General features: G+C 41.0%; 1 protein-coding gene and 1 long non-coding RNA gene across 4 annotated transcripts in view; one reads left to right on the plus strand and one right to left on the minus strand.

Moving 5' to 3' along the window:
- The window catches only part of DOCK2 (dedicator of cytokinesis 2), a 255,858-nt gene that overhangs the window by 226,292 nt on the left and 15,626 nt on the right, over positions 1-13,940 (plus strand). For both annotated transcript variants that reach the window (XM_080995208.1, XM_080995209.1), the window contains 7 exons: positions 13-117; positions 1,101-1,242; positions 5,538-5,619; positions 11,876-11,960; positions 12,671-12,757; positions 13,456-13,632; positions 13,766-13,849. In XM_080995208.1, coding sequence (XP_080851334.1) covers positions 13-117; positions 1,101-1,242; positions 5,538-5,619; positions 11,876-11,960; positions 12,671-12,757; positions 13,456-13,632; positions 13,766-13,849 — 762 coding nt within the window. The remainder of the gene's footprint in view (positions 1-12; positions 118-1,100; positions 1,243-5,537; positions 5,620-11,875; positions 11,961-12,670; positions 12,758-13,455; positions 13,633-13,765; positions 13,850-13,940) is intronic.
- The window catches only part of LOC308471357, a 65,416-nt gene that overhangs the window by 3,104 nt on the left and 48,372 nt on the right, over positions 1-13,940 (minus strand). The gene's annotated exons all lie outside the window — the stretch shown is intronic.

Genomic DNA, 13,940 nt, shown 5'->3' on the forward strand with positions numbered 1-13,940 from the left:
CTTTACTTTCAGAGGCAGCAAGCAAAGTTCTATGAAAATATTATGAAAATTCTGAGGCCTAAACCAGACTACTTTGCTGTTGGATATTACGGCCAAGGGTTCCCCACCTTTCTAAGGGTAAATGCATCTGCTTTGTGTACTTTATCTTTAATAACTGTTTGTACATAGCCCTAAGGAACACCAATATTCTGCCAGTGAAAATGGAGTTATTTACTGCAGGAGAGATTTATCTTCATTTGACTCTGCAATGCACAGGATTTCTCTTGCAGCCATCTGAAGTGTCATTTGTAACAATAGTGAGTGTCACGTTTTCAGAAAGAAATGTGATTTATTGCATTCTGTTCTTTTTCCTGCTGCTTTCAAGGTTAGAAGAGGCTTACAGTGGTGATAAGGGAATGTTCTGGATTTTTACAAGACAATCATAATTAAGGAATGGTTTATAGCTGGAACTCTTCCTAATGAACAATAATAACAGCAATACAAATAGCCCAGAGAATGAAACAGGAAATCTAATGACAATTACATCTAGTGCGCTTCCATTTATATTTGTAATTTGTATAGGTGAAATCTCATAAAACAGCAGTGCCTTTACTACAGTTTTTATGATTCCTGTTGCTGTTAATAGCTTAAACTTTCAAATGCTGCTAATCCACAAAGTCAATTTCCGCTTCCTCACCCTTCAAAAACTGATTAGCGGCACAGCCATAACCTGAGATACACTGAAGAATACTAGATGTCCCTACCCAGCCTATCAACCTACAGGAGAATTGTGTGAGTAAGGAGCAGTGGTCCATAATAAATGGACTTTTTGCTTCTTTAAAGAATGGCAAGGTTCTATTGTTAGCCGCTCTGAGCCCGGCTTCAGCTGGGGAGGGCGGGATATAAATAAAATTTTATTATTATTCACCTTTTTAAATTGGCCCTCACATATAATGTGTTGCAAATGATGACCTTGAAATATTGTGGTGTTAAGAAGACAGTGTTGCATATGCAGCCTGCATTCACTATTGCTAAGAGGAAAAGAGTAAGTAATGTTCTAATGCATAGCAATATTATCTACAAGTTTGTAGTCTCAAAAGTCATCTAAGCTTTTCTTGCAGAACAAAGTGTTCATCTATCGTGGCAAAGAATATGAGCGGAGGGAAGATTTTCAAGCGCAGCTGATCAGCCACTTTCCAAATGCTGAAAAAATGACTACTACTGCACCCCCTGGAGAGAACATCAAAAACTCCACAGGCCAATGTATCCTTATAATCCTTATTAATAATCTATAGTTATTAATAAAGGGGAAAGAGATGCCTAGTGTTAGATGGAAGTCTAGAGAAAGCAATACTGAAATTCTCAGTGTTTTAGGTATATTTTTTGAAGATAAACTCCTAAAGTGTTTTACATATACATTGGAAATATATGGAGTATACAAATAGACATTCACATATTCCAAGAAGCTATGCTTGGTTGTGGCTCTATGAGCACTCGGTAACTGGCACAATTTACTACTCTACTTAATGTGTAATGCTATATTTAGTTTAGGTTTTCTGAAGTATTTAATGTACTCTCTTGTAGGCTATGACCTTCCAGTAAAAAACATCCCTGCTTTTGTAAGTACGCATCTGTTGGGTTCAGCAGCTCTTTTCCAGTTGGCCACAGTGATCTTCACCTTTCTTTTTAATTATGTATTTATTTTTTAGAAAATGTTTGAGTTAACCAACATCACTTGAGAGACAGTTCCAGATACTTGTGTTTATCTATAGTTATAACTATAGATATAAGCAAACTATGGGAAGGGAGGCAGGAGAAAATATATTTGCATGAGAGGATAGGAGAGAGGAGGAAGCAAATTGCACATTCTAAAATTGAAATAGGGTCTTTCTCCATAAAGATAAATCTGCCATTTGTGCTAAGTGCTAAGTGCATATCAGAATCCTTAATGAAACACAATGTGGGATGCATTCATTTCTCACTTCTTTATATTATACCGGATTGCATGGTTCAATGCTGAAGACAAAAAATTACTTTTAAGAGTTGAAAGTGCTATAATAACACTATTATTTTCCTCAGTGTACATACATTTTTTAAACCTACTATAAAAAGGTAAAGGGAACCCTGACCATTAGGTCCAGTCGTGACTGACTCTGGGGTTGTGGCGCTCATCTTGCTCTATAGGCCGAGGGAGCCGGCGTTTGTCCGCAGACAGCTTCCGGGTCATGTGGCCAGCATGACTAAGCAGCTTCTGGTGAACCAGAGCAGCACACGGAAACACCGTTTACCTTCCCGCCGGAGCGGTCCCTATTTATCTACTTGCACATGATGTGCTTTCGAACTGCTAGGTTGGCAGGAGCAGGGACCGAGCAACGGGAGCTCACCCCGTCACGGGGATTCAAACCGCCGACCTTCTGATCAACAAGTCCTAGGCTCTGTGGTTTAACCCACAGCGCCACCCGCGTCCCTGGTTAAACCTACTATAGAACCCTGAAAAACGAAGTTGCCTTATGGTGACTTAGACAGTTGGTCCATCTAACTCAACACTATCAACTGTGATTGGCAAAGGTATTCTTGATCTTTAAACTCCAGGATAGGTAACTTCTGGCCCTCGAGTTGTTGGACTCCAACTCCTATCATCCCTCATCATTAGCCATGCTGGCTGGGGCTGATGGGAGTTGGAGCCCAATAGCAAGAGGATTGAATGAGCTCAACCCCAGCTTTAACTGGAGATGCTGGGGACCTCTGCTACTGAACTAATGAACCTTCATTTGAAAATAATTACCAGAGGTGAGCATACATAGATGCCACAAACCATGATGTCTTTCACATACAACTTTAATATGCTGAAAAATTACTGTCCATCTCCAGCCTAAGAGGGAAGAGATGTTGACAGGATGATAAACAGTTATGGTTTAAAGGCATACATGGAACAGCTGTCATATCACAGTTGTGCTTTGTGCAGGCAGGCTTTACACAGAGCATGGTGTACATCATGTCAATACTGTGTCCACTACTGCAAAATGCATCAACGAAACTACTTAAAATAATTTTGCACATAGTTCTTGTTAGCAGTATATGCCGCTCTATGAATATGTCACAGAAATAATAAAAATTTGACCACAGTGGCACACCTAAGTCCATTGAGTGTTTAAGGATCATTCACAAAGTCAGAGAGCGGTTTGTTTCTTCATTAGACCACCATCACCCTCAGGTACAAAGCTGTATACTGACAATGCAAGTTTTAGCACCACAGTAATTCCTTTTTGTTTATTTTTAAACCTCTGCCACAATGGCACTCTTAACTCCAACAGTGGTTGGTAAAATAAGATAGAAAACATTTAAAACAAAAAGTGCCATAAAACAGCTGCCATCGAGTCTATCACTCAGGGAGGAAAATCAAAAGTGTCACTGGGACACATCAGGAAGTATGTGAATGGCCTCATAGAAATGCCTATCTGAATGCCCTGAACAACAAGAGGTAGAGCAAAGCATCACCCTCCCATTGAAGGAAAAACAGTCATTTAGAGCAGGGATGGGTAACCTAGCACCCTCTACAGCAGGCTTCCTCAACCTTGGCCCTCCAGATGTTTTTGGCCTACAACACCCATGATCCCTAGCTAGCAGGACCAGTGATCAGGGATGATGGGAATTGTAGTCTCAAAAACATCTGGAGGGCTGAGGTTGAGGAAGCCTGCTCTACAGGTTGTTGAACTATAAATCCCATCATCCCTAACCTTTGGCCAACATCTGGAGGCTGGAGGGCCACAAGTTCCCCAACCCTGGTTCAGAGCTTTCTTAATGCTAATAATAATAATAATAATAAATAATAATAATAATAATAATAATAAATTTATTTATATGCCGCCCATCTGACTGGGTTCCCCCAGCCACTCTGGACGGCTTCCAGCAAATTGAAACACAATACACTCGCTTTAGCTATTTTCTCAGCACGTTGCAACATTGAATGCATTATTTGTATTTGTTCTTTTGAAGTGAAAGGTTGTGGTGATTTTATTTCTAAGCATGACACTGTTTATTCAATCGGGTGGTATTTTTGGATCATGATTTGTCAAGACCATGTTCATACTGTAAGGAGGGCTTAGAAAGCTTTAAAAGCCTTAAGCCTGTCTTTTATAGGAATGTTTTATAACAGCTTGTCAAAATATCATGTGTCTCCATTTCTCAGGCCCAACACTCAAGCTAAAAGCACTTAAGAACCAAGCTCTTTTTGTTTTCCATTCACCCTTCACCTTCCCTTTCTTCTGGCTTCCTATTCTGAGAAAGGAAGCTGTCACACATACACAATCACCTTTTAAAAAGAGACATTTCCTACCTGTAGGGCGCAATTTTGAAACACAATTTTAGTAACCAAACAAATGTTCCTTGTTTGATTTCTATATTATACTGCAGTGCTTTCCACTCAAAGATGTAGGAATGTAGGAAGCTTCCTTTTTAGTCATTCATAAAGTGACTGAATGGTGGGACACTTGCAAGCAGTCTTGGATGAAACTGATTATCTTGACTCATTTCAGTCCTGGTTCAGATCCTACTATGAACCTTGGTCTCCCTGATGGATAAATTTAAGATAAGGATAAGGAGACAGTTAAGCAGAGTGTGACCTTGATGTTTTTATTTGGTGTCTCTGTGGTTTTTGATACTATTGAGCTGCTCAGAGTGGCTGGGGCAAGCCAGTCAGATGGACAGGTGACAAATAAAATCGTCGTCGTCATCATCTTCGTGAACTGAGTCAGTGAGAGATGTTTTGACAGCACTGTTTTAAAATGCTTTTGATTGTATCTCCAAGTTCAGTTTCAAATAATAGCACTGGGTGATTATTTGGGGGCCCTTGTTACTTTTGCTGTGCAATACCACAGGGTGCCATCTTGTCCTCAGTGCTCAGTGCCACCTCTTTTTCTCTGTAACATCTGATTCAGGGGAGACCATGCAACACCTGGACCAGTGCCTGTACTTAGTGGTGGACTAGAATGAGGACCAATAAATTGAGTCTGACCCTGGCAAAACAGAGGACCTAGTCTTGATAATTAATTGATTACCTGCTTGGGTTGGGGTCATATGCCCTTTGAAAGACTTCTGATTCAATCTTTGTCACCAGTGGCCCCAGTGACCTTACCAGATTCAACTAATAAGGCATCTACAGCCCAGGATAGCCTGACCACTGTTTCTTGAGGTTGGCCCACAGGCTGAATTTAGTGCAAAATGCAGAGGCTGAACTACTCACTAGGGCAGGCTGAACTGCTCACCACCACCACGTTATGCTACTGCTGAAAGAAACTCACTGGCTGCCAATTAGCTACCAAGCTAAGTTGAAAGTGTTGGTTAAATCGCTTTAAGAAGGACATGTTGGCTCAATATATTTTAGACACATTGAAAGTCATGTAATATTTTTGAACCTAAATTTTAATTAATGTCTACTTTGGCAACTACTGTCAACTCCCCAATACTCCGTGTTTTTTGTTTCCAAGCTACTCATATCCGCTTACAAAGCTTAGCAGAATATGCTGTAATGTTTTTGTCCTTAACCAGTGTGATCGTAGATGTACAATGCTTCACAGTTCAACCAGTTTTGGAAGAACACCCTCAGTTCAAAAATAAGCCAGTTCCCGATCAGATTATCACGTGAGTTTATGTATTTGTTGAAACTGATTGTATAAAAATGCTTTAGAGTGGCATAGTCAGTGGGTTATCTTCTGTCTGGCTTCCCTACCAGCTAGAAATCTAAAAGGCAAGCCAAACTTCAGATGGAATGTAGCCTTTCATAACATGAGGAGCTTTAATCTTTATACCATTCAGGATCGCAGTATTTGTTGGAACGCCTCTTCCAATGTGAACCTACTCAGACAGCAAGAGAATCATCTAGGGCACTTCTCTGGGTGCCCTTGGCAAGAGAGGTTCAGAGGGTGCTGGCAAGGGAGAGGACTGTACAGAAAAAAGAGTGCAAAGGACACCTTCTAAGCAGAACTCGAAGGTGGTGAGCAGCAAAAGGAGGCTAGTAGGACCTGTTATCAGCACACAACTGTGTTGGTGACTTGTGGGTGTCATTTGGTAGTCCACCACACCTCAACCAGGATGATGTATCAGCAGAGTATGCAGAGCCCTAGCAGAGTCTTCAGAGATTTCCTGCTCCCAATGGAACAGCCTGTTCCAGATTCCTCTCCCATACAGTTCACAGTAACAAAGTATTTACTGTCTCCAGACACATGACAAATCGAAACACTACTATCTACTATATACAGTTCTTTTGATCTTTGAAGTAAACATACTTACGTACAGATCCACAACCACCACACTAGGTAATGCTGCTGTGTAAAACCCTCAGCCTCTTCCCCTGACTCATAACAGATTCAGAGTCAGACCCAGGTCAGGATATAGAAGTCTGAGGCACTCTCTTTTCCATTTCAGCAGAGAGTATCAACAGGACCTACAAAATGCACTTTGTTCTAATTTTTTATAGCCCTTGCATGAAGGATTAAAAGGATTAAAATGCAAAATACCGTGGACTCAGAACAGGATGTGTGTAAGCAAGTGCTCTCTGCTTACAATATGGACTACTGGACCGGGTTTCCCCCCCTTGGGTCAAATGTTTGAACCCTACCCTGTCACAGCCATGGAGCCCAACAACATATAGAGAACCAGGTTTTTTTTGCTTCACATACAGACTTAAATACCAGTCAATAAATAACATGTTTAGTTCATCAAATGTTAACTCCAAAGAGATCCTCCTTATATAAGTAACTTTTAAAATTGGCAGCATAAGGCACTTCCCAGTTGTATCTGTTAGCTAATTTAAAGACTCTTCTACCATGAGACACACAAATTGCTACCCTAATAAGGGACACCTTGAAATGATGCACTGCATAAGTCTTTGTATCTGTCCTTCCATCTGTCATGTTGCCACTGCTATGTTTATTTCCCCATCCCCACCCTAGTCATTAAGCGGGAAACCTGACACTGAACCACCAATCTAGCTAATGCTGCCAAAAGCAGCTGATTGAAGAGAATGATAATTCAAATGTAATGCAATAGCCATAATCTATTAGATGGAACCTTTTGAGCTTTTGTTTCTTCTGATCATTTGTGCTGTAATGGGAGGATGGCAGGTATATCACGGTGCTAACTTGGGAGGGAAATTAGCTCACAATAAAGCCAACATCAGTGAATGTGCTCAAGAGTGGCCAGATGCAAAGGCAAAATGTACCTGCTAAAATGTCCTCTTATACACAATTATTAAAGATGTAGGATCCCTGCCCACTTTCCCATCTCTGCCCACCCTAATGCATTCTCCTAGCACCCTGGGATAATTTATTGGCTGCTTTGGGGGAGCTGCAACTCCTAATCTTTCAAGCCACACTTCTCCCTACTAATACTTCTTTCTCCTTTTTTTACTTGACATGTCATATTGAATGTTTAGCCTTATTCAGATGTTCTTTGTCCCTACTGGTCAATGTGGGAGTGAGTAGCAGGGATGCACCAAGCCTTTGCATGCCAGTTTCTTTGTTCAAAGAACAGTCTGTAGAAATAGGTCCTTTGTCTGTACAGCTTCCTCATGACCCAGAACCTCAGTGGTTTGGGATTCTTTACCATGTATAGCTGTATATGTGAAGTTTCCACGTACAAAGGCTAGGTGACTGGCAGATAGGTGGGGCAAGCCAGAATCTGACCTGCTGTCTGGAAAAGGTTCCTCATCACAGGGCTAGCGGGTGTGGCTATTCAACATATATTCAACAAGAGCACCTGAATAGGGCTTTGACCCCCCTCATTACTATATTTTGTAACTGAGGGTATGGTCAAATCTTTCTGTTGTTTCCTCATCAGTGTCTAAGATTCATTTCTCTACCTAAAGACTTCATCCATTGTGATCTCCTTCCTATTGTTTGCTGGGTAGAAATAATTACAGTAGTACCTTGGTTCCTGAACTCAATCCATTCTGGAAGTCCATTAGACTTCCAAAACATTTGCAAACCAAGGTGCGGCTTCCAATTGGCCCCGGAGACAATGCTGACAGCCGAAACGGATGTTTGGCTTCCCAAAAACATTTGCAAACCAGGACACTTACTTCCGGGTTTATGACATTCGGGAGCCAATTTGTTCGGAAGCCAAGCTGTTTGGGAAGAACAAGCCTTCCCTCTTGCTGCTAATGTGGTCCAGTAAATAGCTCTGGTCCAGTAAACTGGTAACCACACAAAAGTAATTAGAGGAGTGTGTGTGTTTTACAGTGTCATCTTTACCAGACCAGGTCATAAGCAGTTCATTCCATTACCAACGAAATCTTCTTTTTAAAGGCCTGCGAGTTCTTAAGTGGATATGTATCCATTATTCAAAATAATGAGTTGGCCCCTGCCAAAGGCGCAGGCCCAGAGGGGTGCAAAAATCACTCCACTACACTCTGGCTCAGAGTGGCTAGGAGCCCGCCCACCTGTCCACATTCCCTGGGCAGCTCCTCCGCTGCTCTGGGTGGCCTGGCAAGGCACGCAGACTATTCTGGGCACCTCAGGGGAGAAATCCCATTACTAGCATGGACCATCGCAGAGGAGGAAAGCAAGCTTTTTGAGTTTCTGGTCCAGGGTCTCTCCTGGCTTCAGAGGTGCCAATACAGCTCCTAGCCAAAGGTGCAAGGAATTGAGGGGGGGGCAATATATCTCATTGCCAAGGGCACAAGGCACAAGGGGACACAGATACAGCTCCATGCCAAGGGTACAAGGGAGCCTAAGTACGCCTCTGAGTTCTGGTCAAACTGTTGGGTACAGTTTGAATGGAGGGAGCAGAAGGCGCAGTTTGCTGTTTAAGATCATAGCAGTCACCCAAATGACCATGCGCCTCATGGGCAACAACATCTGTACAATGATGCCTTCTTTCCCTTCCATCATCTTCCTTCTCCATAGCTATGAAAATAGTTCTGATGGTGATCATAGCTCTCTGCTCCCATTTGAGTCACCTTCTAGACTTACACAGGTGCCTCTTTGTCTTTTTCTCCTCTTTTGCACACTCTGGGCTCAGAAACTTCTACTGTCTGTCCCTTTGACTTCCTATTTTCGGCCCAGTATACCTGAAGGAGCGTCTTCACCCCCATCGTTCTACACAGACACCAAGATCCAGCGGCGAGGGCCTTCTGCCGGTTCCTTCGCTGCGAGAAGTGAGGTTACAGGGAACCAGGCAGAGGGCTTTCTCGGTAGTGGCGCCCACCCTGTGGAACGCCCTCCCATCAGATGTCAAAGAGATAAACAACTACCTGACGTTTAGAAGACATCTGAAGTTTAGAGAAGTTTTTAAGGACTGATGTTTTAATGTATATTTAATCTCTGTTGGAAGCCGCCCAGAGTGGCTGGAGAAACCCAGCCAGATGGTTGGGGTACAAATAATAAATGGTGATGATGGTGATGATGTCTGGAACAGACATGGTCCATCTGGTTACCCGTTCTTCAAGCCCCTCTAATACTAGGTCTGCATGGATGTTGCTTTTGTGCACTTCCTGCTGCCAGTTAAATGTCTTTCACTCCTCTTGATGCTCCATTACCTTTTCCTGTCTTAGCTCATAAACAATGACTGTATCACTGTGTCACTTCTAGCCAAAGATTCTGGCAATTCAGTATTATATATTCAGCATCTCATACTGTTTGGAGTTATACATTCAGAACCTGCAACGAAATGTTGCACAGTAGAGTACTCTTGTTTAGGATGCCAGCCAGCCATGCCTTTGCGCCCGGTTTTCCATTTCTGCCCTCCCCCAAGTCAGTCTGTATTCCATGCACACTGATCCTGCTTGGCCCTCCTTGAGCAGTTTTGAGCCTATCTCCTGCCTTAGATTTGTACTTTTGTGAGCCCTGGAGTTCCCCCAAGCCTTCCTCTTATACACTGTTAGTGCCATTCTGGGAAACTGGCCTGTGAGTTTTCCACTGGAACTCAAGGACACGCTTCATGTAGCTGATGGTGGATCGCAGTCCACAAAAAGATTATACCATAATAAATTGGTTAGTTTTTAAGGCACCACATGACTTGTTGGTTGTTTTTACCATTGATCTTGGTGCGGCTTACTTCTGAGCAGACATATTAGGATTGCCTTATTTTCTAGAGATAGACTTTTATAATTAAACTAAGACAGCTGGATCTGAAACAGATATCACTATCCTGACTTCAGAAACATGTTTAAGAAGGTGAGTTTTCCAGCCATCATGATTAAGAGAGTGAAACGCATTGGGAATAAAGGGATGATGATGATGATTAAATGATATATGCAATCCAACATCTTCTGGGCAGACAAGTTTGCCAGCTTACAGTCCAGAGCTCCTCACTCAGTGAAGCATGAGTTCTCAAATTCAAATTTTAGACTCTCTAGTTCAACCCGATCTTAGGTATTAGGAAAGAGCCCTGGAGATATATTTGCCATGAAGACAGTCAAAGTAGATAGTACTGGGCCGGAGGGCATCAATTATCTACTCAGTTTGGTTCATGTGTGCTTAACTGTGTCCGCCTTCCCTACTTTTGTCTTCTATGTGGCTGACTGACGGAATGGCAACAAATTAATAAGAAGCATACACTTCTTATTAATAGTTATCCATGTTTAATTCTGAAAACCTTTGTGGAAAATCAAAGTAGAAAAGATATCATAGCCTACATTTCTCCCCTTCTCTTTGTTTTGCTGATGACAGGGTTGAATGGAAACGTGGGTACACAACAAGGAGTCAAAGAATAGCTGTAAAATATCCAGTAGAAATAGAAAACAGCTGCATGTATTGTTCTTTAAGTCCAATGGTAGGAAACAGCACCCATTACATTAACTTGCATGTATTTTACAGCCACTATAGTATTCTAAAATCATAATAGGCACAATACACACACACACACAAAGAGAGAGAAACATTTGGACAATATTAAAAATAGATAATATAACGATTTGGGGGGGGGGGAATAGGAACATCCCTACGCTAATACATTTGCTGTCACTTAGAGGGAGGTTTTCAGAAACCAATTGTGAGTAGCATTATTACATATGAGATTTTTAGAACAGAAATGAACAGAAAATAAAAAGTTAATTTTGGTAAGACAATATTCTAAAGATACAAGAACAATTTTGTTCATTTTCATGTAGCTATGACTGTTCCTTGTTGACCCTTAAAGCAGTTGGATTTAATTGTGATTATATAGGGCAGGGAGCATCATTAAATAACATGGATTCTGGTGCTCTGGCATCACTTTCAGTAAGATTTTTTTCCTTCAAGGCTTGCCTACCCTTTGCAAACCAGAATTGTTTTATGGCTTCATGCTTTTGAGTGTCTAGATTTCCGCACTGTAAGTGGAATTGTCACAAGAGGTGATCTTGTTATGTCTGCAAAGTGGTTGAAATATCACATGTATCAACAAGGAAAATATCATCTGCTTCACCAGGTCATTTACAGCTCACCATAAAACATAGTGCTTTATGTCTGTCCATAAAAAAAGGTGGCGTAGAAAGGATTGATAGATTGGCAACAGGAAACAGCAGCATCTGCAGAGTGAGATTTCAGCAAATTGCCATTCAGAATCATTGGATAGACTTGTTTTTTGACCTTAGAAAATGTTGGCATTTTTTTGGTTTCCGTATAATACTTTTAACAAGTGTCATCATTTCACTTTCCCCTTTGTGCCAAATCACTCTGTTAGTTAATGCAAGTCCCCTTCCCACCCCATTTTCCTGTCTTCTCTCCTCCCTGCACCCCAAAACTGCCAGCCTTTGAGTCCTCACTCCAATGTTACCTTTGCAATATGGACCAGAGCTGCCTGCAGTGAGTTAACTGTGCTGTAACAAAAAAAAATTCATTTAATTATTTTAATTGCACATTCAATAGAACGTAAAGCAAACATGCAGTTGAAGAGTTTTGTAATACTTCTTTTCTTTCAGCTTTTACAAGTGTAACCATGTGCAAAGATTCCACTACTCAAGGCCAGTCAGAAAAGGGTCTGTTGACCCTGAAAATGAATTTGCTGTAAGTATTTTTTTTTTCCAGTTATGTTTTCAGAATGACCAAGATTGCATGCATTAGTTGTGCAGAGGCGATGTGTGGCGAAGGCCCCGGCTGAACTGCAGGCTGTGTTACCAGCAGAAAAATTGGAATCAGTGTACAAATGGGACAAGAGTAGGGTGCCTCAATAGCACCATTAGAGCCAAGTGAATCTGGTCTACTAAAACGATTGGTTCCTTGGGCCTCACCTGCTATTTGGGGAGATAAATTTAATCACAATTGGGCCTGAGAAGGAAACAAACAGGCATTTCCTCCTGACTACATAGAATGCTGCTGCCAAAGAGAACATATTTCCACTATTCCTGGTGGGTATACTGGTAATATCCAGGGCAGATAAAGTAATAAATGATTTGTTGGTCATGACATACAATGAATTTTTTGCTCCAGATAATCTTGGTTCAGAATCCAGTATGTTATTTACTCCATTACTCTGTTTCTTTTTCGGTGCTTGACTCTCCCTTTATGTTTACAGCTTGCATAACAGTGGCCTAGTTTAAAATTGGATTTAGAAAGACGCCTCCTTTATGTTTGCATTTTTATTGCTGTTACAATGCTGATGTGGGGCAAGGAGGGGAGCAGCTTCCTGCTATTATTTACATTTTTGTTCCAGTACCCTTAATGTCTTAACATTATGGTTTCACTACTCCCTATTCCCTCTGTGTGTCTTTTAACAGTCTATGTGGATTGAGAGAACATCCTTTGTTACTGCTTACAAGCTCCCTGGAATCCTGCGTTGGTTTGAAGTTATTGCTATGTCACAGGTGTGTATTTGAATTCTGATTAGGGTTAATACAGTTTAACTCGCAAAAATACACATTAAATACACTCAGCACTATTTCAATGGAAAGCCGAAGGGGAGACACCAAATGGTGTTGTCCCTTTGGGGGTGGAACAAGGACATGGCCAGTCCCCTTGTGCTAAAAATATGGTATTAATGGGGATGGGATTTTAACTTGGGTGGGTGTTGTTTATTGGGGGGGGAGAGTTGTTTTAAATTGTTCTTAAGTGTTATGTTATATGTTAATTTTTATTTTTAATTTTTATTTTGTATTTTTGCTTTATATAGCTGATTAATATTCTAAAGCCTTTTAAATGTGTTTATGGGAGGGGGGTTATTGCTTTGTTGTTTTTGTTTTAACTATTTCCTTGTGTTTTTACCTTGTATTTTTATCCTGTGAACCACTCTGAGATCTTGTGATGAAGGGCATTATATAAATCTAAACAACAACAACAACACACTATGTTACCAGGAAATTCATTCTTAGTACTTAACAAGGGTTGGGTTCCCTCCCTCCTTCTTGATATTGGCCATTCTGATGTATTTTAAAACATGTTTCAGAGTTGACCCTGCATTTTGAATGCAGAATTCACTCAAGATTTATTGAAGCACATCTATTTAATAGATAGGTAGTACAATTTCAGATTACACAAATGATATTCTTGATTTATTTCCCCAAAGACTACCATTAGCCCCCTGGAAAATGCTATTGAAACAATGTCTATGACCAATGAGAAGATTCTGGCCATGGTTAATCAATACCAAAGTGATGAGAACCTTCCAATTAACCCTCTGTCCATGCTTCTGAATGGAATTGTTGATCCAGCCGTCATGGGAGGGTTTGCTAAATATGAGAAGGTAAGGTTTTGAATATTGCTTTTAAAATTAAAATAATGCTTTGATTTATTATATCAACAACACAACCTTGGAGATATCATTGCTTGTTCTAATGTGAGGAAGAAAGACGGAATGATCTGTTTTCTGCTTGCAGGCTTTCTTCACTGATGAGTACATCAGGGACCACCCTGAGGATCAAGAGAAACTAAACAGACTTAAAGATTTGATTGCTTGGCAGGTAATACAATGCTGGGCACAATTCTCTGAAGCTTTTTCTTCTTTCCTCCCTGCCTCTTCATTTATTGATCTTGTTTCTAGTGGAGCAGCAT

This window comes from Podarcis pityusensis (assembly GCF_964106645.2).
Source record: "Podarcis pityusensis genome assembly, chromosome: 2".
In the NCBI taxonomy this organism is placed as follows: domain Eukaryota; kingdom Metazoa; phylum Chordata; class Lepidosauria; order Squamata; family Lacertidae; genus Podarcis; species Podarcis pityusensis.